At 43.9% G+C, this 20,909-nt stretch overlaps 1 protein-coding gene across 10 annotated transcripts in view; it reads right to left on the bottom strand.

Moving 5' to 3' along the window:
* Positions 1–20,909, bottom strand: part of LOC142883694 (neurexin-1a-like) — a 363,691-nt gene that overhangs the window by 20,837 nt on the left and 321,945 nt on the right. For 8 of the 10 annotated variants that reach the window (XM_076018787.1, XM_076018788.1, XM_076018789.1 and 5 more), the window contains 2 exons: positions 17,583–17,672; positions 15,817–16,139 (listed from right to left, as the gene is read on the bottom strand). In XM_076018787.1, the coding sequence (XP_075874902.1) occupies positions 15,817–16,139; positions 17,583–17,672 (413 nt within the window). The remainder of the gene's footprint in view (positions 1–15,816; positions 16,140–17,582; positions 17,673–20,909) is intronic. The other 2 variants (XM_076018793.1, XM_076018794.1) reach the window with 1 other exon arrangement.

Here is a 20,909-nt window from a genome sequence, read left to right as displayed (position 1 = left end):
TCCACTGAGAGGGATTTCAGTCACGTTCTGCCATTCTCAGCAAATGGAGGAACAACAGCCTCAGAACAGGCACTGTAAAGAAAATATAAAAGACGACGTAACAGTAAACACAGACCAAAACCTATAGAGAAGAAGCAGTAAGCAGGACAAAGGGGCTTGTTAATAAGGTCTGTGTTTATTTTCACCTATTAGAATTTAGGAGTTCAATAACGTTAGCGGCTAACAGCGTTGACTGAGTCCTAATAGCCGACTATAGCGAGATAGTCGCAAAGAGCCGCTTCCTTTTTTTCTTTGCCAAAGTTGGAAGCGAAACAATGAAAAAGCATTCTCGTCCTCTGAGACCAACCAGCGGCGGCGGCGGCGGCTTTAGAATCTCCAACCAGCTTGAGGTCGCGTCACCTCCTTCCTTTCACGCCGTCGGAAATCGTTGCATAACGCCGTCTTTGAGCTTTGGGCAGCGAGCGCTCGGTGAAGGTGGAGCGTTCGGCGTTAAAGTGATGCAGGCATTTTTCTGAGGCAATTACCGCTGAATAATGAGAGCCTCCTTTGTGTTTGGGCTCGTGGTGTTTGCCGCGGCGGCGGACAGCTGTTTTCTCGCTCGCTTACGAGGCGGCGTCGCTTTTGGGAGGGAGAGAGAGAGAGAAACAGGGACTTCTCTTTATTTAAAGTGAGGCAGCTGTTGCCACAACTGGACCTCAGGCAGAGTATCAGTGTCAAAAAAAAAAAAATAACAACAAAAAAAAAAATTGGTCGGAGGCTTTCCATCTCCTCCCCTGGTAGCCACGTGTTCTTGTCTCGCCATACATCTTCCCGCAGGCTCAAGTCACTGCAGCACAGACGGCCTAACAAGGCGCTGGGAGGCAGCTTCACACACAGCACAGCACAGAGGGCTGCGGTACAGTAACACAGGCAGGGACACATACACATACACACATACATACATGCACGAGCCAGTGCACATTGACATTTATGTAATTCCGTGATCCAAATCTGAACTAGAATGGCTGTGTGGCTACTGGGAAAGGGACGAGTAAATCGACACTTAAAGGGCCGGTTCACTCAAAATGGAACGTTAGCCACACACTTACACTGAGGTGGACGGAGGCTCAAATCCTCACAACTGTCACTAAGTTTGACAAGGGGAGAAAATTCCAAACAAGTGCTTCCGAAAGCATGACACGTATCTTGTTATGCAAGAGATACACTGTAAATACACTGTAATACGCTGTTAATGTATCTGTTTTGAGACAATGTGACGTAGAGTTGAAGCAGGCAACTAAATGATCTCACTCCAGGTCACCGCAGCCAATCATCTGCCTCCATGTGCTTACAAAGCTGCCACTTCCAACCTGAGCAGTCTTAGTCTAGAAGTATGTTCAATGTTCATCCTCTTTAACTGTCCATCTCATCCTGGCCTCGTGGGATTCCTCTCCAAAACATCTAGACTGCTCCGTCACTCTGATCTACTCACATTCTGCTCTTCCTGCTTTCATCCTCCGCTACTTCCAACTCTACTGTTCTGCTGTTCCTGGGCCAGGCAAGATCGCTACTCTCGCTGTTTTGAACAAATTTCATTTAAATCTGGCTGAAACTCGAATCAACAGGGTGACTAAGAACTGGGTTCATTTGTGGGTGAACTGGCCCTTTAATATTATATCTTACTCGTTAACCATCAGGTTGGGGGGGACAGGCGAGGAAGAGGAGGAGATGGATGAGCACGGATGCGGTGGAGATGTGGGCACGAGGGCGACAGATGAAGTCTCTGCGCCCTGTCGCCGTCGTCACATGTGGCCTGTATGCAAATGCCGACATGTGATCGCGCATCAAGCAGCTGCGTGGGAAGAGACACAAAGTTCACTTCCAAGTCGACGCCTGCGTCACACTCTCACCCCAGTCAGCCAGCCTGTCAGTCAGTCAGCCGGTCGGCGGGTGACTCGCGGGCGCGGATGTCAAAAAAAGACAAAATAATAATAATAATGATGATACAAAAAAGCAAAACAGGGTCGATATTTCGATTTCCAATCACTGCGCGGCACCTCGCTGCTATTTATTGCCATGGACGGGTGAATAATGTGGACGGCGTGCACGAGTGCGCCGGCAGCAGGGGAAGAGTGCACGCTGAGCGCTGAGCTCTCGCGGGCGGCACCGCGGAGAGCTGGATGCCTTCTGTTAGCTACATGCTCTAAATGATAAAATCTTAATATGAAATTCATAACAGTATCTGCCTCCATCTACCTCCTCCTACGCTGCCCCCCCCCCGGCCCCCCCTCGCTCTCTCTCTGCCGTTTCTTGTCTCTCCGGCTCCCCATGCATAAACATTAGTCCGCAGAAGTATATTACACGGGCGACTCTGTCCCTCAGCCTTATCCTTCGCTCTTAACGCTCCCTCAGATAAATGAAATCTGCTGGCATTGAGGCATTTTTACCCCCGCCGCTCCTCCCCAACGCGCAGGATCGCGCTGATGTTTTTCCTTATCTGAAATCGAATCGGGTTGGGGGGCCTCTTGCAGCTTGACTCGGTGGTAATCTGGCTTCAGAGCAGGTTGAACTGCCCAGGAGGAATATTATGCACCGAGAACAATCCCGGAGACTGAGGATGGGATGACATTGGACCAGAGAGCAGGCCCGGCCATCACGATTGCTTTCCATATAAAGGCGAACACACAAATAAAAAAACACTCGAAAAACCTGAAAATCTTCTTATTCGGATGCCTCAAAAATCTAAAAATAGACACCGTCTCAGAAGCTCCACGAGCCGGGCGGAGACACTCAGGCCACAAATCGCTGTCTCCCTGACTCTACCTGCGTCCTGACACGCGGCCCCAGTCCCTCATCCGCTGACAGGGGCGTATTCGTCATCCTAATATAGACGTTATCGGCGGCGAGATGAATGTGCCCGGCCCCACTCCCGCGTGTAACGTTTGCGGAAACATGACATGACAAAGGAGGAGGAGCCGCTCTGCCCGGCGACGACGACGACGACGACGACGGCGGCGGTGGCCGGGGTCGGCGTTGCAATCAGATTCAAGTCCTGCTGGCCTGGATGAGTCTTGGGGGGGGGGGGTAGGCGTGAGCGAGGAGTTCGCATTCAGCAGAGAAAGAATATTTTTTGGGAGGAACAAACTCAAAGTACCAGTCGGATTTTTGAGTATTTTAAAACAGTGCTCCTTCCCCGTGGCAGTGCCGTTTTTTAACAATATCCGGATTTAATTATTGAGAGAAACACTTTATGCTCCTTTGATTTTCGCTCATGATTCACCGGCAGTTTGGAGTTATTTTTAAGGCAGGAAAAGAAAATTGTAGTCGGACGCCACTGAGCCGATGTCTCGGGTAAGAGTCAGAAAACGCAGATGCTTCTCTCATAACGATCTGCTCAACAAATCAAAAAAAAAAGAAAAAGTGAGTATGAAATTAGCATACTCACTTTTAGCACGAAAGCTGCAGTCGGAGGAGGATAACGTTGACACAATAAATATCGCCAGCAGACGTTTTTCTTTTAGTGGCCCTGCTGATGGAGCGGCGGCGGGAAACTGCCTGTTAAAGGGCAAAAATTACGCGTTTCATCAGGGCTGGGTTCCATTTAGCGTAGCCGAGCCTTTCCAGTCAATCAGCGGGCATATGAGCGTCGCCGCGACACCTGGCGATCCAAACGGGGACGGTGCCTTGATTAGCGCCATTCCGAGCTAAATCGACTATTTCAAGCCAAATTAGTTCGCCGTAAAAGGAGGGTCTGTATTGATCGTCTGTAAACTTTACTGGCACACATCAAGTCGCTGCTGTCAGTCGGGAAGGAGCCTCGGAAAGCTATAAAAAAAGTAGTCGTTGTGGTAGTTTTAAGAGCTGCGTCATTTCGGCTGCTTTAAGGGCCGTGTCATATTGAAGGATGTCTCTGGAAACTTCCTGCAACAACTACAGCCGGTTATAAAAGGATATATATTCTGTATTTAAAGGGACAGTTCAGTCGGTATAGTCAGTAGAGAATCATATAGAGGTGAACAGTTCAAGTACCTCCCTCAGAACTCAACAAATACTCAATGCAACAACTCTGAAATGCACAAGTTAAGACTTGCACATTCATCGCGCTGATGATTAAAGGAGATGTACCAAACCATATGAATATAGGGTTTATGACAATAGGCCAAAAATGGAATTTTGTCAAACATGTTGAGCCATCCCATCCAGTACACTTTGGTAATAATTCTACATCTTGTGGTGTATTATTAGACGTACAACCTTCCTCAGACCTGATAGTAGCTGTCTTGTCCATTTAATTGGCTGAAAAAGCATGCAGGTGTGCTGGAATGCGCTTTCATCTTAATTCAATCACCGGGTAACAATGTTACTTGGTATTATCCAACCCCACCATCCTGAAACTAATATGATTCTGACATTTGATTGTAACCAACATGTTGTTCATCAGCAGCAGCACATACCCACCTAATGACCAGAATCCAAAATTCTTACACAGGCTTTTGTGACCTTTTGGACACAGAAAGTCAGACTGCAGAACAACTTCCTCCACTCCATGTAAAATTAGCACCTGCCGTGTGCCAATGGCAGCACAAAAACTTAATTTGACGAGTATAACACTTGTGGAACACAGAGAACCAGAGCTGCCACTGAGATCAGGGTGAGGAGTAAATTAGTATAATTCTACATTTGATGAAATTACTCCTTGAGCCAAGTTTGTAGAAGTTCTTCAGGAAAAAAAGTGAGGTTGAGTTTTGTTGGAATGTTCCTTAGTTTCTCCCCACAAAAGGCAAAAATACAACTCGAGGGCATTTTTTTTTTGCAGGAAGTGAAGTTTCAGAAATACTCATCATGCAGTTGGCCTGATTGGCGTTTATTCACCGGCATCGTGCGCACACAAGCTGATGGCGGGACCTTACAGGTGGGAGTGCAGCAGCAGCACGAGCGGGACAAAGCGCTCCGCATGGAAAACAGTTGGCCTCGGACTATTTTCTGCTTCCGCAAATCACAACAACAAATGTCCGGGAGAGACGACAATATGCTCGGCAAAGCCGGCCGTAAAGCTGTCAGCCCTGGTATCTCCAACGTCCAACGCTTAAAAACAACAGAGGGAAACATTTGCACCGCGTAGGTTTCATTCTTGCCGTCCAAACAGGCTCAGCCGGACAATCTGCACTCCTCCATTGTGCTGCCAGAGCTAAACAAGCTGGAAAAAAAAAAAAAAAACAGACACCTCATTTGTTCAGTATCATAAGTAGAGATGCACCGACACCACTCTTTAACAGAACAAGTAGAATACGCATACTTGCATTTCAGTACTCACCGATACCGAGTACTAAATAAGCTTATTTTTCCACATATGTTGTGTTATTTTAATTCCTCACCATATATTTTATAGAGCATGGGCAACTATCACAAGTTTCACTGCAGTGCAAACACAAATTTAACAAAATTGTCATATACATACATACACAATTTGTATTGGTGTCGTGGTATCGGCAGGTACTTTACGAGTATGAGTAGAGTACTCAATCCCAGTATCGGTATCGATACCAGATACAGGTATCGGTATCGATGTATCCCTAATCGTAACCATTCAGCCAAGTCATTGGCTGTATGAAGTACAAGAGGAGAATAAAAAGAAGGCAACAGCAGCAGCAGCAGCAGCAGCAGCAGCAGTACACCTGCTCATCATGCAACTGCTGTTAATGTTAAAAAAAGAAAAAAAAAACACTGCTCAGAGGTGGAGATCATACGTCAACGCTGGCTCGTACACGCTCACCAAGGTGGATCGGATCCACCAGCCACTCGACGTGCACAACAGCGGTAGTGAAGGGCAGCTTCAGTAATGGCCCCCGGTGAGGCCCAGATGATGGATACGCTGTGTCGCTGGAAGTGAACGCTCGCAGGCCCGGGGACCAGCGCAGGTCCGCGGCCTCAGCCTCCTTCTGCCATCTGTCAGGGCTCGGACGGCCACGAGCCCGTGACCGAGGGGCCCGGGGGCGACGCGCGCCGGGACCACCCGCGACGCCGCGCCACACTTTTTGGAGGGGGCAGAGCTGGGCGGAGGTCGGCGAGGCAGACTTGTGAAGAACGTCCGAGGCAACTCAAGCAGGTCGGCCGTCGCAGCAAAGACAAATTTCCGACAACTGTCGTTGTTCCCTGAATCATTTTCCTGTGAATACTGATGATAGCACAACCTGCATGCTGTGCATTCTTTTTTTTTTTATCAATTCATATAGACTATTGCACCTCCTGTACATTCTGTATAGCCATCAACATAGTATACACATTACTACTGTACATGCTGTTTATTTGTGTTGTCATCTATATTAGTTCGACATCACATTTATAAACATATGCAGAGCTTGACAAACTAATTAGACCATAGCCTGCACAAATCCAGTGTTTTTCTAGTCTACTGCAGTCTTCACACTCAATGCCAGACTTTAGTTATCTAGATAGATTCCTGAAAAAAAAAATAGTAGTTCAATAATATGCTTGATTAATTCATGGCTAAATCTCAGTGAATGAACGAGAAGTGTCAGCATGTCAGAACGCATGTGAACAGTAAATACTTCTATACTATTCTTAAAGTAACAGCCGCTGACATTGCCTTCTTGATGCCTACTACTACGTTATTTATTTATTGCTCCCCTCCAGCTTACAGCGTGTGTGTAGCGTGGTGGCCGGTCTCATACATCTGCATTGCAGGGGAAATCTTATCCCGAGGATGTTTTGGTTGTGTGAATAATTGAAGGCGCAACAACCTTACAGGGCGCTGACACTCAGACTAAATGCCGCAATGTGTCCCTACAGTCGGTCGGAGTATCCTGCGACATGAGCGAAGCCTCCCCTCATTAGTAGCGCCACCCCGCTAGTTGCGCATTGCTCGGTGTTTCCTTGTTCGCTCGCAGTTTGCCGAGCGAACGGCTGCTTTTAATTGATGATCACACCAAAGGTGGAACAGATGGGGGATGAAGAAATAAGACGACGCCGGGTTGAGTCTCTTTTAAAATCTGCCTCGAGACATGTTCCGCGAGAAAACAGTTCCACTTGAGCAGAAATGACACATGAAATTCCTATTAAAACAAATTTAAAAAGAAGACTGGAGGGGGGAAAACAATGCAGAACCTTCTTTGAAATTCAGTCATTTCCTGCTGCGCTCCACTCACTGTGAGAATATTAATGATACAACACCGGGTGTTATTGTATTCTAGTCAGAGATGGAACAAATGTTCTTAAGAGCTCCTACGGTTCTGCTTGTGTTCTAGGCGCTTGTGTTGGTTTATTCCTTGTTTAATTCCAGGATGATTTCTTTAGGCAAAAACGTGCTAAATTAATCTGTTTGGCTTCTTTGTCGTGTGGAATAACAGGAATCATCTTGTCAGAATAATAAATGCAGTATTAGACATCTGTTTACTTGTAACACTAAGTGGCTCTACATCTGCATGGTTGCCATGCGTGTCATCTGAATAGCTGCATCTTCAACACACGATGTTGTGGTGCAGGGCTTTGCTGCAGTCACATTGTACAAACCTTTGTTGAATAAGCACAATCTCCAAATTGAAATTCCTCCTGCTCTTAACAGCACTAAAACATTTGTCAGTGTACATGTTTCTGTTGTACACTAACTGTCCATCAGCAATGTGAGGGCGAACTAGTCTGGCCAAACCACAAAAGGAATAACATAAAAATGAAAGTAAAAATATTTTATGCTAAAGTAAAATAGAAAAGTGGTATAGACGACTGCTGAGACGGCACATTCTGTTGGTGGCTGCCAGAAATGACTTTCTTTTTTTTTTTTTACTTTACTTTGAGTACAAAAGCTTTGTTAGACTGAACAGCCTTGGACCAAAAACTTGAGTGAATGGCACTAGCTCCCCAAATTAATCACCACCAGGTCAAACCAGAATAAAAAAAAAAAGTTCCAGGATTTTTCATTAATGACAGTTTTAGATGTTTGATTTTGGCAGAAACTTCCTCAAATAAAACTCCACACTGTAGATCAGAGAGACAGAAGTCGAAAACTTAGAATTAGAACACCACCATAACTAAACGGGGAGTAATTCTTAAATTCAAATGGTCCCAGTATATCATGTAATGCAATTAAAGAACTTGCGCTGCATGTGTGCAGTTGCCTGAGGAAGGCTTAATACCCGAGACGAGTCCCAGGTCTGAATATTGATGCATGCAGGATTAGTATTAAATCTTGGCTGTGCAGACTTATTGCAGCGTGAGCTTGTAAAACAATAATCCCCAGCAGTATCAGGACAATCACAACAACGCCTGGAGGTAGCACCAGATACAATAAAGAGCCATCCTGCGTGGCTGATTATAAAAAGAGCGGAGCGGCAGACTGAGCCATTATTAGGCTAGTAACTTGGAGAAGATTTTACCACAAGATTACTGTCACACTAAGTTTATTATAGTGATTTGGTGTGAGGCAGCAGACCCGCACTGCTCTTAAGGTGTTAGCGGTGCACCAACAGAGGTCTGTTTCAAAGAGTGTTTGAGCAGGTTAGATGGCCTCTATGAACGTCTCTGTGCCCCAGTGCCGCGTGTCTGCATTCGCCAGGGGTGTGGCTTTTTTGTGGCGACACATTCTCTTCAGGAACGAACAATTATCTTCATGCCTCCAGGGGGAAACTCAGGCGTTAAATGTTAACCGAGGTTGAAATTCAAATTCCTCCCAAACGCCAATAGCAGGTCAACGTTTAACCTCTTTGATTTACTCTGATAGATTTGAAAGTGCAAATCACCAAATAAAGGTACAGGTTTGCCCTGTTCTGTGCTTCATGATGATTAACTGGTGACATTACGGCTGCATTGCGTATTGTTGAGGAAAAAAATAAAAATAAAAATACATTTTTGTTATCCATCATCGTAATTTCAAATCAATATGTGCTGCATCAACTATTATGATTAATATGAAGCATATAATACCTATTATGCGTTTCATTAAATGTCCATATAATGATTACTAGCGTTCATTAAATGAAACTATCAATCACCGTAGAGTCTGAGAGTATAACAAATGATGGCAGTGGTCGTTAACGTTTAGTTATTGCTGAATTCTGCTTCTTCCCCTCAGAACTTGCATTTTTTTTTTTCAACTACAAAAACAATTATTCAAAATGACTAAAAAAACAAAAAAAAAAACACTAACTAACTAAGAGACAAAGGTCTATTCTATTAAAGCATTTTGTCCTTGGGTGTTCTCATTGCAGCCAATTGCAGCCAATTCCAGCAGTGAAGGATGTTTGCACTGCTGCTGCTGGCGGATGGCACCGCACACTACGACCGCTGGTGAGATTTATGTACTGTACGTGTGCTGGCCAGGGTTGATAATACAGAGCAACGCCAGTGAGGATCCATCAATGTCAAGAGCCATGAGTGGCTCTTCTCGACAGAATGCTCTCTTCTGTTTCTTCTTCTTCTATTTTTTTTTTCTAGGATGGGTGGTAGCAGCGGTGACAGGAAGGACTAAATGTGACACCGTCATTCGTCCTTGGAAAGGGGGGTTGGTTCACCCGCTGCTGAAGATTTGAAACACCGCCGCTATCATCCTTATCATCATTATTTCAACCATCAGACCTTCATAAAATGTTATGGAAAATTCATTTCCTTCTGAAAAACTGAGTTAATTAGTGACAACACCCCCAGCCAGGTGTTTGTTCTTCCAGCCTCTGAGATGAACTCACAGCTATTTTTTGGTCTTCTTCCAGATATGTAGATGGTGCAAAAAAGGCGATAGATGATTCAACCGATAAGTTGATAATGAACTGTGTATTGCCGCTCTGCTGGAGTTTGGGAGGAAATAAACAAAGATGTGAAAATGAGGCCTGGTATCAGGTTGATTCACCCTTGAAACAAAAAAAAGAATCCCACTCAGCTGCTAGCATTTCTGGTTACAGCAGTGATGCCGTTCCCTCCCTGTGCTCTGACAAAGAGACAGACTTCGGGGCTCTGGAGAGAGGCTGACTTTACTCCATACTGGGTGGATTCCAGCCAACACCCTTGAGTTAAAAATCCCCCCTGATTAAAGCTGAACAATGTCCGGGTCAGCTAAAGTGCTCTTTTCTTTACAACCGCATCGCCGTGTTGATTTTTCTAGAGGTCAACATATTGTAAGGAGCGCTTAGGAAATGAGCTGAAAGCTGGTGCTGAGCACTGGCAGCAGCGAAGAGGTCAAGTGGCAACGGCTGCAGCTCAAGGACAGCAACAAAGAGTTGAACTCATCCTGATTTGTTGCAATTGTTGTTGTGTTAAATCATTTTCTTTTGTAAAAAAAAACAAAAAAAAAAACAATTTAACCTCACATTCCAGATGGCATGTTTTTTAATGCCCTTTGCATTAAATCACATGGCTTCATCTGGTGAAAACCACACAGATAGCTCTTTGAAGAGGAGGCGACTGAATGAACTCAAGACGTAGACAGTTGGACATGATGTTTCTTCTTAAGAAAAAAAAAAAAAGACTGAGTGATAATGGCATCCTTGCAATCTCGCGACAAAGTGAAAACTCTTTCTGCGGGAGGGCGACAAGAAGACTGAGCGAAGCTTCAGAATTGAAAGCTGAGCAATCCTGTTGCAGCGCACGCAAGGTTATCAATTTTAAAAGCACATAAGTTAAATCAGTTTGAATAGCGTTTTTCGCATAACAGCGTCACCCTTCATTTCTCCTGCTTTTAACAATGCAATCCTCTATTACAGCCATATTCCTTTGCGTAGGCTGCACCCGGTGGTAGCTGAGATGCTGCTACGTGTGGCTGCAGTGCGTTCCTCTTATTGTTAGTCATTTCATTTGTAAGGGAAAGCGGCACTTGCTTCCACAGACGGTCCATTGTTTGCGGAGGCCAGACCTTACGCTGGAGTATTACGCCCTAATTGGACGTGACAAGTCGCAGACATGGTGAGCCGAGGCTCCATTAAGTTGTGACCGTCAGGCTGCACCGTCAGCCGCCGCCCACGCGCGGGGCTGACAGCGCGCAGCTTATAGAGTCAAAACGGAGAACATTTGGCATGTCAGAGCAAACTGCCGACTATTAGCAAGAAACCCTCCGACACCGAGTCTCGCTATCACTTACCATGTATGCGTTCCAGTCGGTTAGAAGACCTGAAGCACCTGAAATTGAATCAATCTATTTGTCTCTTGACCGTTGCCGGGCCGGAGGCGATTTTCAAGGCAAGGTCACTGCATTTACTTCTTGCTTCTTATCTTGGTCATTACCAAGCAGAGCCGGGCAGAGAGAATTGCTGTCTCCACTTTCGCTCCAACACAAAACAGGCCTTCCATTTGTCCAACGACTTACCGCTCGCATGTTTAATCCCGTTACAAACAAATTTAACCAGCTTTAAAAACGACCATTTTAAATGCACCATAGGACCAAGTGCTTCAAGCAAGTTTCAATAAAAAAACAGCTGATGTTAAGTCAGTATTTCCGGTCTCAACATTTTCTTTTCTTACATACACCTGGACCTTAGCTATGTCCTCGAAAACTACAAAGCCAAGCAATGAAAAATAATAATGACTTCCAAGGCAATCACTCTCTGGCTTTTCCCAATGGTGCATTTCTTTGCAACTCTTAGGCCAGTGTGCCCTCACATGATAATATCCTTTGATAAAGCACCCTGTGGATCGAGAAGGACGACATCAATATAATGTCACCTACTGGACAACAAATTCAATTTCAATAAAGCTGCAGATAAGTGTTTACGCATCTGGGACACTGGCTGGGAAAGTGCAGTCATGGGAAGCAGGAGGAACAACATGCGGTCAGCCGCTGCAGCATTGGGCGGCTAGCTACCAGCTGTTGTTAATAGCTGGGCATCTGGTTTAAAAATGGTCACAGAGCTTGTTAGCATCAAAAGATACTCTTTCTGCAGTCATAAGGTGAGATGGAAATGAAATTGGAAACTGGCACTGGAGGCTGAACAAATAAAATAAAGCAACTTTCAAAGCCAGGTGTAACATTTCAAAGAGTTCTAATGATATGAAATGGAACAAACATGTGCATGCATGTTCTTTCTTGGATAAAGTCACTAAAACCAAACAAGTGCCAAATTTTAATTTGGTAATCATGACCACTTTTATTCACATAAAAAGCGGTTCCACCATATCGTGCTCACAATAGCCCAAAACAGTTTTGAAAGAAAGATAAATAACATAAGGTTGGTCGTGAGAAAACCACTGTTAGCAATGTGCTTTCTCACCTTTGGATGCCCCCAAATCTACACACTTGGCCTTTAATCATTTGCAATGAATGCAACAGGTTCCAACAAATGACTTCAAATTTCATACAAGCAACCTCCCCAAAAAATGATCTCTATTTTCTGACTAAGCTTTGGGTGGCCACAGCCCGATGTCACCTTCAGTTGACATTGGACATTCCAGTGCACAGGAGGAGGGGAGTATCACCCTAAAAGATGTGCCCTCATCATCCCAGTCCCTCACTTCAAAAAAAGCATTGATCAGTCATCACCGAGTTGACAGTAAGAGGTGATGTGGAACAGCTGGACAATTATTACAATGCCGGCGTATTCGGACAGTGAATGCATTGCTGCGTTCGGGAGAGACATGACACAGTGTCTTTATCTGCACAGTTCCTGTGTTTGACAGTGACGTCTTACCACAGGGGAGCTTTACACAGGCGGGTCAGTGCCCTGGGATGAACTGAACACACCGACATCGGCTGATGCACACGTTTTCCAACAACTCACTCCTCTCTCCTTGCTCCCCTGCTGGGGAACAACTATTTAATCTAATGGACGTTTGTTCCATATGAATACAGCAGATAACAGCAGAGAAGATGAACGGTTACCAGTAACCTTGGTTGGCTCACTTCTGACTTTGAGTTTTACTCATTCTTGACTCAGTTTCAGCCCCTTCAGTGTAGAATCTCTCCACATATATCACAATATCATCTTCAAAATAAATATGTATTACAAATAGTCAAAGTCAGATAAAGGTTTGCAGCAGAAAGCGAAAACTATTAAATTGTGCTAATCTTTACATCTTGTATTGATCTTCTTTCGGAAAAGAAGTGTGTACTGCTGTCAAGCCTCCTACTTTCCGCCAATGTCCTGGCCCCCCGGTAGCAAATCATAGCACCACATGGAGCTGGGATGTAATCATGGTCTATTGTTTGATATCTCGCCTGCATTACATGCTGCTGCAACAGCAGCTCGGGAACCATGCTGAATATGAAAGAAAGCCATTCCCCCCCCGGATCAATATTGGGTATTTTATTATTTGTCAACATATGCAGACAATTTGCACAGAGCACTTCAATGCAGAAAGCTCTGGGAATGTCCCTGAACTGAACGCATCGTTGCTGTTGCCGTACGAAACACGATGATGATCTGTTATTGTCGTTATGTAAATGTAGATATATTGTCATAGTTGTGGACAAACTCGCTAGCAAACTGAAGTACGGTGAGTTACTCACTCTAGGATGAGTTGGAACATTTTGATCTGAATACTAAAGGGAAAAAAAAAAATTTTTTTTTCATTTTTCATTTGGTTCAGAATATGTTAATTTTTAAAATTTAATTTTTTAATTTAAAAAAGTCTGTCTTCCTGCTAGAAATTGGTAGTTTTTCTCTTGTTTTTCAAAGGCATGACATGAAAGATGCAATACATGATTTAGAAGTCTTTTTGAGTTTCTTCTGTACACTGAAATTAATCTCACACATTAAAGTGAGTGACACTAGTAACTATTCAATATTGCTGAAGAGAGTGGTTTTCAAGATATAGACACCTGGCTCCTCCAGGAGATCTTTCTGTCTCTCTTTACTGAAGTTACTTCTAGATTGATGTCAACTTCTGTATGTAAAGAATTTAAGGAGAAAACAATACAACAAAACACATAGCATGATTTATGTTGTTAATGTTATTTTCTCTTTGAAACTGACTCAGACTTCAAATTTAAAACTGTAGCCTGCTTCCTATCAGTGATTAATAGAGAGTATTTATGGATTTTGACATTTTGATGAGTAATAAATAGCCGAGGGCTACAAATAATCACCCAAGTTCATTCAAGCAACTGCCAGGCAGAGGCTAGGGGAGCACGCAGGAAGGAAAATTATATTTACATTCAGAGCACATAAAAAAACTGTGAACAAGATCCAAAACTCCCAGCACTTTTCACTAGATTTAATATAAACGTTCATACTTTTGTAATTTTAACTCTGGTGGAGGGTCATGAGAAGTCATCTCCTGAGACCTGCTGGTACCTATAGAGCTGCACTTCTATGACGATCTGCAATATAGATACTTATGCACAACTTTGTCTTGAAGTTTTCAAGCTGTTTAACACAAATGGCCTTGCAAGCCTTGACTGGTTTTGTTCACAGCAGTTCACTCAGTCATGCTTGTACTTATATTGATGCAAAAAGGTTTATATCTAGTTTGTACAAATATATAGGCCAGTCAGTCGATTATAAATGAATTGCGATTAATCGCATAGTGTCCTGAGTTAACTCACCATTAATTGCAAATTCATTGCAAATTCTTTACTCTGCTGTATATGTAACTTAACAAAATATATATACATATATATATGTATATATATATATATATATATATATATATATATAAAAAAAAAAAATATATATATATATACATATATATATATATGTATATATATATATATATATATACATATATGTATGTCATAAGAAGTGCAGGACACTACCTGTGTGCAGTGTGGTTTTGCAGGATGCACCAGCTGCAGCTGCAGCAGGCTGGCCTGCTTACAGCCGAACACGGGCTGCCAGCTGCTGCCGCTAATTTCCCACGCGTCCGAAAAGGGAAAACAGAGGAGCTGGAGATTTGCCCGCAAGAAGCAGCATTTTTGGTGCAGGAGTGTGCGCGGTACCTGTCTCACAGCTGAGCCCGTGGCTCAGAGAGGCCTGAGAGGCTGCCTCCGGTGGTCAGTGGGGGGGATTAGGAGATTGACTCTGAAATGGACAATGTGTGGAACGTACAGAGTCGGAATTTAAAGGACCCGTATTATGCTACTGTCACCTTACCGGTGGTTTCCGAGAGAAACACACACCCGGTCGGCCTTGTTTTTTTTTTTTTGTCCCCTTCTAAACATGTGGAAGGTCCAACTATGGTGCATTCAAAGTCGCTGCATGCGATCTGCTGACGCCTACAGAGTTCTTTAAATCACTCATTCTCTGAGGTTCCTTGCTGCATTTCACGTGGAAAACAACAGACATAATATTTGGAATGTCTAAGCGGCATTAAAAGGCTGCGAGTCTATTTCAACGTAAAACCAATCGACTGAAAACGTCCTCTGTCCTCGAGAGAGAACAGAGGAAATCCCGTTCGCTCGGCGGGATTTTTTGCATCGCATTGTTTAGCTCCACGCCGTGACATTTGAGCGGTAATGCACTCCTTCAGATGCTGCACGGCTCACGCAGGACCGATAAAGATGACGAAGGACCTCTCGGATGGTTATCTCAATAACACACACCGCGAGTGCACACGCGCACGCTCCGCCGTGCCACATGTGATTTCTTCAGAGAAACGGTCCTGACAGCATACCCCCACCCCCCCCATCCCCCGCGGCGTAGCCTCCATTGGCGGAACAATACTTTTTTTTTTTTTTTTTCAATCCAGTCACTTTTTAGGTCAGAGCGCTGAAGCAGATGAAAGAAGTGACACAACAAAGTGAGGCGCGCGTACGTCGCACTCGGCTCCTTTAAAAGGCGCTAATGACGCAATGTATTATAATCCAGCAGGAAGTGCTTAGCATCACGCTGCGCCGTGTAAGCATGTTAAAAGAGATTGGAAGAGAGGCAGTGATCACGCGGACGGATGGGAGAACGGCCTCACCTGCTGGGGCTCCCGCGGCGTCGTCTGCTTGACCCGCCGGCTGGACGCCGTGGTGGTGGTGGTGATCTCCATGATGGACGTGGACGTCTCCGAGCGGTTGGCCGTGGTGCTGGACTGCGGCGTGATGGAGGAGGGCGACTCCCCCACCAGCCGCACGCTGCCCTGGATGCGGATGTTGGGATCGCCCTCTGCCGCCATGTTGAAGACCTTGAGGCCGTTGTAGTAGAGGCCCGAGAGCTGGCCCTGAAAGGATCGGCTGCGGTCCCGCTCCCAGCCACCAATCTGTATTGTGGTCTGGCTGTTGAAGATTGTGAGCTGCCGCCCTGCGGGAGAACAATGTTACATACGTACAAGAATGTTGAATTGTGGACTCAGCCACTTTTACTAACCAGGGAGAAAAACCAAAGACAGAAAGACAGATTATTTGCCCAGTGGCTAATGAGACCAATAAATTACGGGTTGTCGAGGCAAACCCTGGTAATTTATTGCAGTTATAATGATGGATGCCTGGGGTTGAAAAAAAAAGAAAGAAAGTAAACGTAAAGAAAGGAAAATATAAAAATAAATGCAGGATTTTGAAAATCAATGCAACTTTGCTAAAAGGGCAGGCTAATTCAAAAAGAAGAGGGGAAAAGAAGATTAATCCAAAGTGCTATAATGCATGTTATGTGTATGCGGCAGATTTCACTATACTTCAAAAAAGGATAACATAATCTTGAAAGCAATACAAATGGACGATTTCTTGCAGGAAATTGCCTGGGAAACGCGACAAATGCGTCGAACATTTGTTTAACAAAGCTGCAAGCATACACTTCATTATGCTGAGCTTGTGTTATCTCGCACTTCCCCGCCGCCTCAGCCACCCAAACCTTTGGATTCTGCAAAACTGGGGATACTGCAAGCATGAAAGAGAACCGCCCAAAATGGCCACAGGCTGAGAATTTCCTTGTGTGCAATCTCGCAGGAAGCAGGACACACTTTAAGGAATCGGGGAAACTATTCATCCTTTTAGCAAAAGCAACCACGATGAATCAAATTGGAAACGGCTATGGTCGGGCGCATGGATGCCAAAAGAATATACATTTTATGACAGCACTGTCATAAAAACAAAACAAAAGCAAACAAAAGCAAATAAAGAGAGGAAAAGGGGAATGACAGGGCTCATTTCACACTTTACGTAAAAAAATATGTCTTAGTTATTGGACTATACATAACAGAGGCATGCATTGAGTTATTTTATATTACATTTCCTTTATCTGTTGCCCTAAGCATATTTACAATGGCTGTTAAAGGGACTCTAATGCCAATTCATATTGCACTCTATTTATGACTGCTGTCAGTTTAATCACAATGAACCAAATGAGGCTACGTACTGCACATGTACTGTATTTGTATCACATAAGTGTTTCCAATAACACTAATGGATGTACAAAGTAAACGTTTACATTTATCATTTAAGTGTTTGCAACAAAATGCGGCTGTTATTTATAGCTGGTATTTATTCAGGTAATGAATTTAAACATTCTTTACAGTCCCTTTAACCTTAGGTTAACAATAGACAGCTAATAGCAGACAAAATAAAAATATATGTACATTATTATGAAAAGTAACACTACACAACTAAATTTAACTGATCAAATCATTTAGTTTTTTTTAAATGTTTTACTGAATATTTATTTTTTTTAATGTTAGTTCTTTACAAAAATGCTTCTACCACTTGGTTATGATCAAATTATTTTATTTGAAGTTTTAATCAGGGATTTTACCTTTGTCGAGTAGCCATTCGTCAACTACTCGACCAAGACGGTATGGGATTCGCTGTCTAGCAATCGCCAGGCGTTCGTTATCATTGTTGCCTTTAAAGTTTAAAGAGACATTTCATTGGTTACAATCTGTAAGGTCAAAGGTTAAACGTTCATACTTAATGCTGGAACTATACAACTGCACAGGTTTTTTTTTTTTTTTTTAAATGTTTAAAACGTTTTGAAAATCACACTTTGTTTTCTTTTTTACTGAAACATTATTTGACAAACAATGAAATTACTCATTTTATTTTATTTTAACAGACACATTAGGCCTATATTAATAAGAGCAAACTAGCACGCAAATTTTTCATCTAGGTTAATAGAGCTATGTTATGAACCAACCCAATTTCCAAAATTAACACAATGCAACTGCAGACCAAATAAATCCACCCCTTTTGACTTTTCCCCTTTTAACTGGCTTTTAAACTAGTTATATAAAAGCACATCATTTAAATTTATTATTGAATCCACCTTTTATGATTTAAAGGATAAAACAATTTATCTTCAAAGCATATCAAATGCCCACCCATACATAGGAAACAAAAGCCCTAATTGGCAGGGAATCGTGAGCTATTTGCAGTGCAACAACACAGTGTACATTCAGAGCATCAAGTCAGAAGAGCGTCAGAGTCGTTACATACAGTATAAGAAGTGTGACAGAATGGCTTTGACAAAAGCTAAGGGGGTGTAAAGCAGGTCGAGTGATGACAGATCGGGAATCAGATCAATGAGAAGAAGACCTGTGGTTTCCAATTCCATTTGGTGAATAAACTTTTCTCTTTTTTTTTTTGGATAACAGATAAAAAACACTGGGAAGAAAGACCGTGGCAGTCGGATTTTGAGGCGGCACTTTGACATTAATGAGGGCAAAACTCTGCATCGTCCTTTTGTCAGGGCCAATAACCTCTCCAGAACAGAGGACTTCCAGCAAAGTGGCACTGTCTCTGAGCGCCTCTCCCCCTCCGCATTGTCTGCGGAGATTGAATTCAGTCGGCTCCATTCTTCCAGCAGATTGACAATATTTGTCCCATCAACTATATTAATTCAGGCCCCGGCAGATAAAAGATCTGCTTGGCGAGAATGATTAGGTGGAGAATGGCTTTGGACGTGGAGAAGAGGAATTGGTGTCGAGGCGCGAGAGGGGAGAGAGAGAGAGAGAGAGAGAGAGAGAGAGAGAGAAAAAGAGGAAGTAACCTCGTCACAGATGCACGGCCGGCCTGAGGAGAGGTCTGAGAGGTAAGTGGACGCATGGAGAAAAAAAGAGAAAAAAAAAAACAGTTTTTAATCGCGTCAAGCTTGACGTACAGCGTGCGGATGAGCTGCGCAGAGGGAGGTTTAGGGCTTGTCGGCGCGGCTCATGGAATTTGGCTGCGATTCATCGTGCCAGGTTGGAGCACAAAAGGCCTGCGAAGGAGGGTTTAGCGTTCCGCTTCTCCCGCAGCAGCGAGGAAGGAAGAATGGCGCGCTCTGAATTGCAAGCCCGGACAGCCAGGACAGCGTGCATGTTGATGAGTGAGGATCTAAATGTTATTCATCATCCATCATCTTAGGCGGACCACTCGAAAACGAACTCGGCCTCACTGTGCGATTGTCGAACCGCTCGTGAAACAAACCGAAAGCTCGAGTCATTGTCAAAGTCAGAGTTGTAAATTTCCGTCAAATGTTGAATATCCAGGAAAAAAAACAAAAAAACAAACATATTTTGTTGGAAATTGCTTCCAAAATAAACATTTTTGTTTGAAAATAATAAGAAAAAAATCCGACCAACAAAAATGTGGCCTACTGTTTAATTTCACCTCCGGTCTCTGGATTTTTTCCCTCTGAGCGCTTCAAAAGTTTGCAATGAACATGGTGGGATGAAAAGCCGTTCGCCACACTGCTCCCTTTGCTTGGAACCAGCCTAAAAATGAACAGGAACTTCGGGACCGGGTCTCATTGAACCGTTCTCCAGTGTGCCTTAATGATCTTGAAGCGAACTCCTCTGCACGTCAGCGTGAATTATGGAATTTTCCTTGTATTTGACCTTGCTCTCTCTGTCTTTCCCGTCGCAGTGTTTTTAAATATGCTGCTTTATGTCTGTCACTACCAGTCTGGGTCGAGAGTCTCTTGGAGAAGAGGTTTTCATTCTCAACGAGACACTTCTGAGCACATAACAGTTCAATGGAATTTGATCATTGAAAGGCTAAGGTCTCTCTCTATTTTATTCTTCATTGTTAGCACAAATGACCATAGTTAGCAGCCATTTAGTCAGTCCTGCTGCTATAAATATCTCAGTCATATAGATGCAGAGTTCTCCTTGTCTTCTCCTTGCGTTTAAGCGAACACTAAGCACGTTTGCCTTCTGTGAAACGCACGTAGCGAAACCTCCCCGAGCCGTGCATCACCTGCGTCTTCCCAGCAGCTGCGCCTTCTTATTTAAATGCTTTTTTTTTTTTTTTTTCCCGAAACCTAATGAATATTCCATTAATTGCCCGACGTGCGCTTTGTTAATTCCCCGACGCCTCAGTTTGTCAGTCATGGGGTGTTAGTCATGTCACCTCTGTGTTTCCTGCGACTGCAACACCTCATTTAAAGAGAGGTCAGAATTAAAAAGAGGGCTCGGGAGAACAGTTAACTCGCAGCTGCTGGAAGGACGGCGAGGACGCTGGCGCGGTGACGTATTTGATCTTTTTTTTAATCTTCTCCCTCCCTGTGTTTTATGAGTAATTAAAATAAACAGATAGGAAGGAAAAAGAGGTGGCGTGAATGTCAGTCACTTGCCAGAGACACGATAATCATCGCACTTGTACAATAACTTTGGATCAATAATTTATGAGAGGCCCCTTCCTTTAGTATCTGTATCAATTCATGAAACACCGTAAGGATACAATCTCACATTACATACTCTATTTCATTTTCTTGGCACCATCTCGCATGCCTCTTTACAGTCAATCAACAGACAAGGTGCCGTGTTTTGACTCATGAGGTAAATAAAGGTGCGAAAAAAAAGAGGCGGCATTGTGCAACACGGGCCTCTTTTCAGCGATTATGTAAGGGTTATAATATGATTGCAAAGCCGGTGCCGCATTTCAAAACGCACGGACCCGTCATCCGCTCGGGCTCGGCGCCGCGCTCCGCCTCTTCCTTTGCAGCGGGGTTAATTAAGTGTGGATATAATCAAGGTCTGATCGGGTATTGATCCCCACCGTGGGACAGCCGGGTGTTAAACAATGCTCTCCCCCGGGGCTCGGCTGCTGCGGCGAGAGCCATTCATCCTTCCCCGCACCAGTCCAGCCCGCCACCACCGCT

This window comes from Nelusetta ayraudi, unplaced genomic scaffold (genome assembly GCF_046127955.1).
Source record: "Nelusetta ayraudi isolate G7.1 ecotype Tasmania unplaced genomic scaffold, CSIRO-AGI_Nayr_v1 ptg000008l, whole genome shotgun sequence".
Lineage (NCBI taxonomy): Eukaryota > Metazoa > Chordata > Actinopteri > Tetraodontiformes > Monacanthidae > Nelusetta > Nelusetta ayraudi.
Note: the sequence above shows the minus strand (reverse complement) of the source record. Positions and strands in the feature narration are given on the sequence as shown.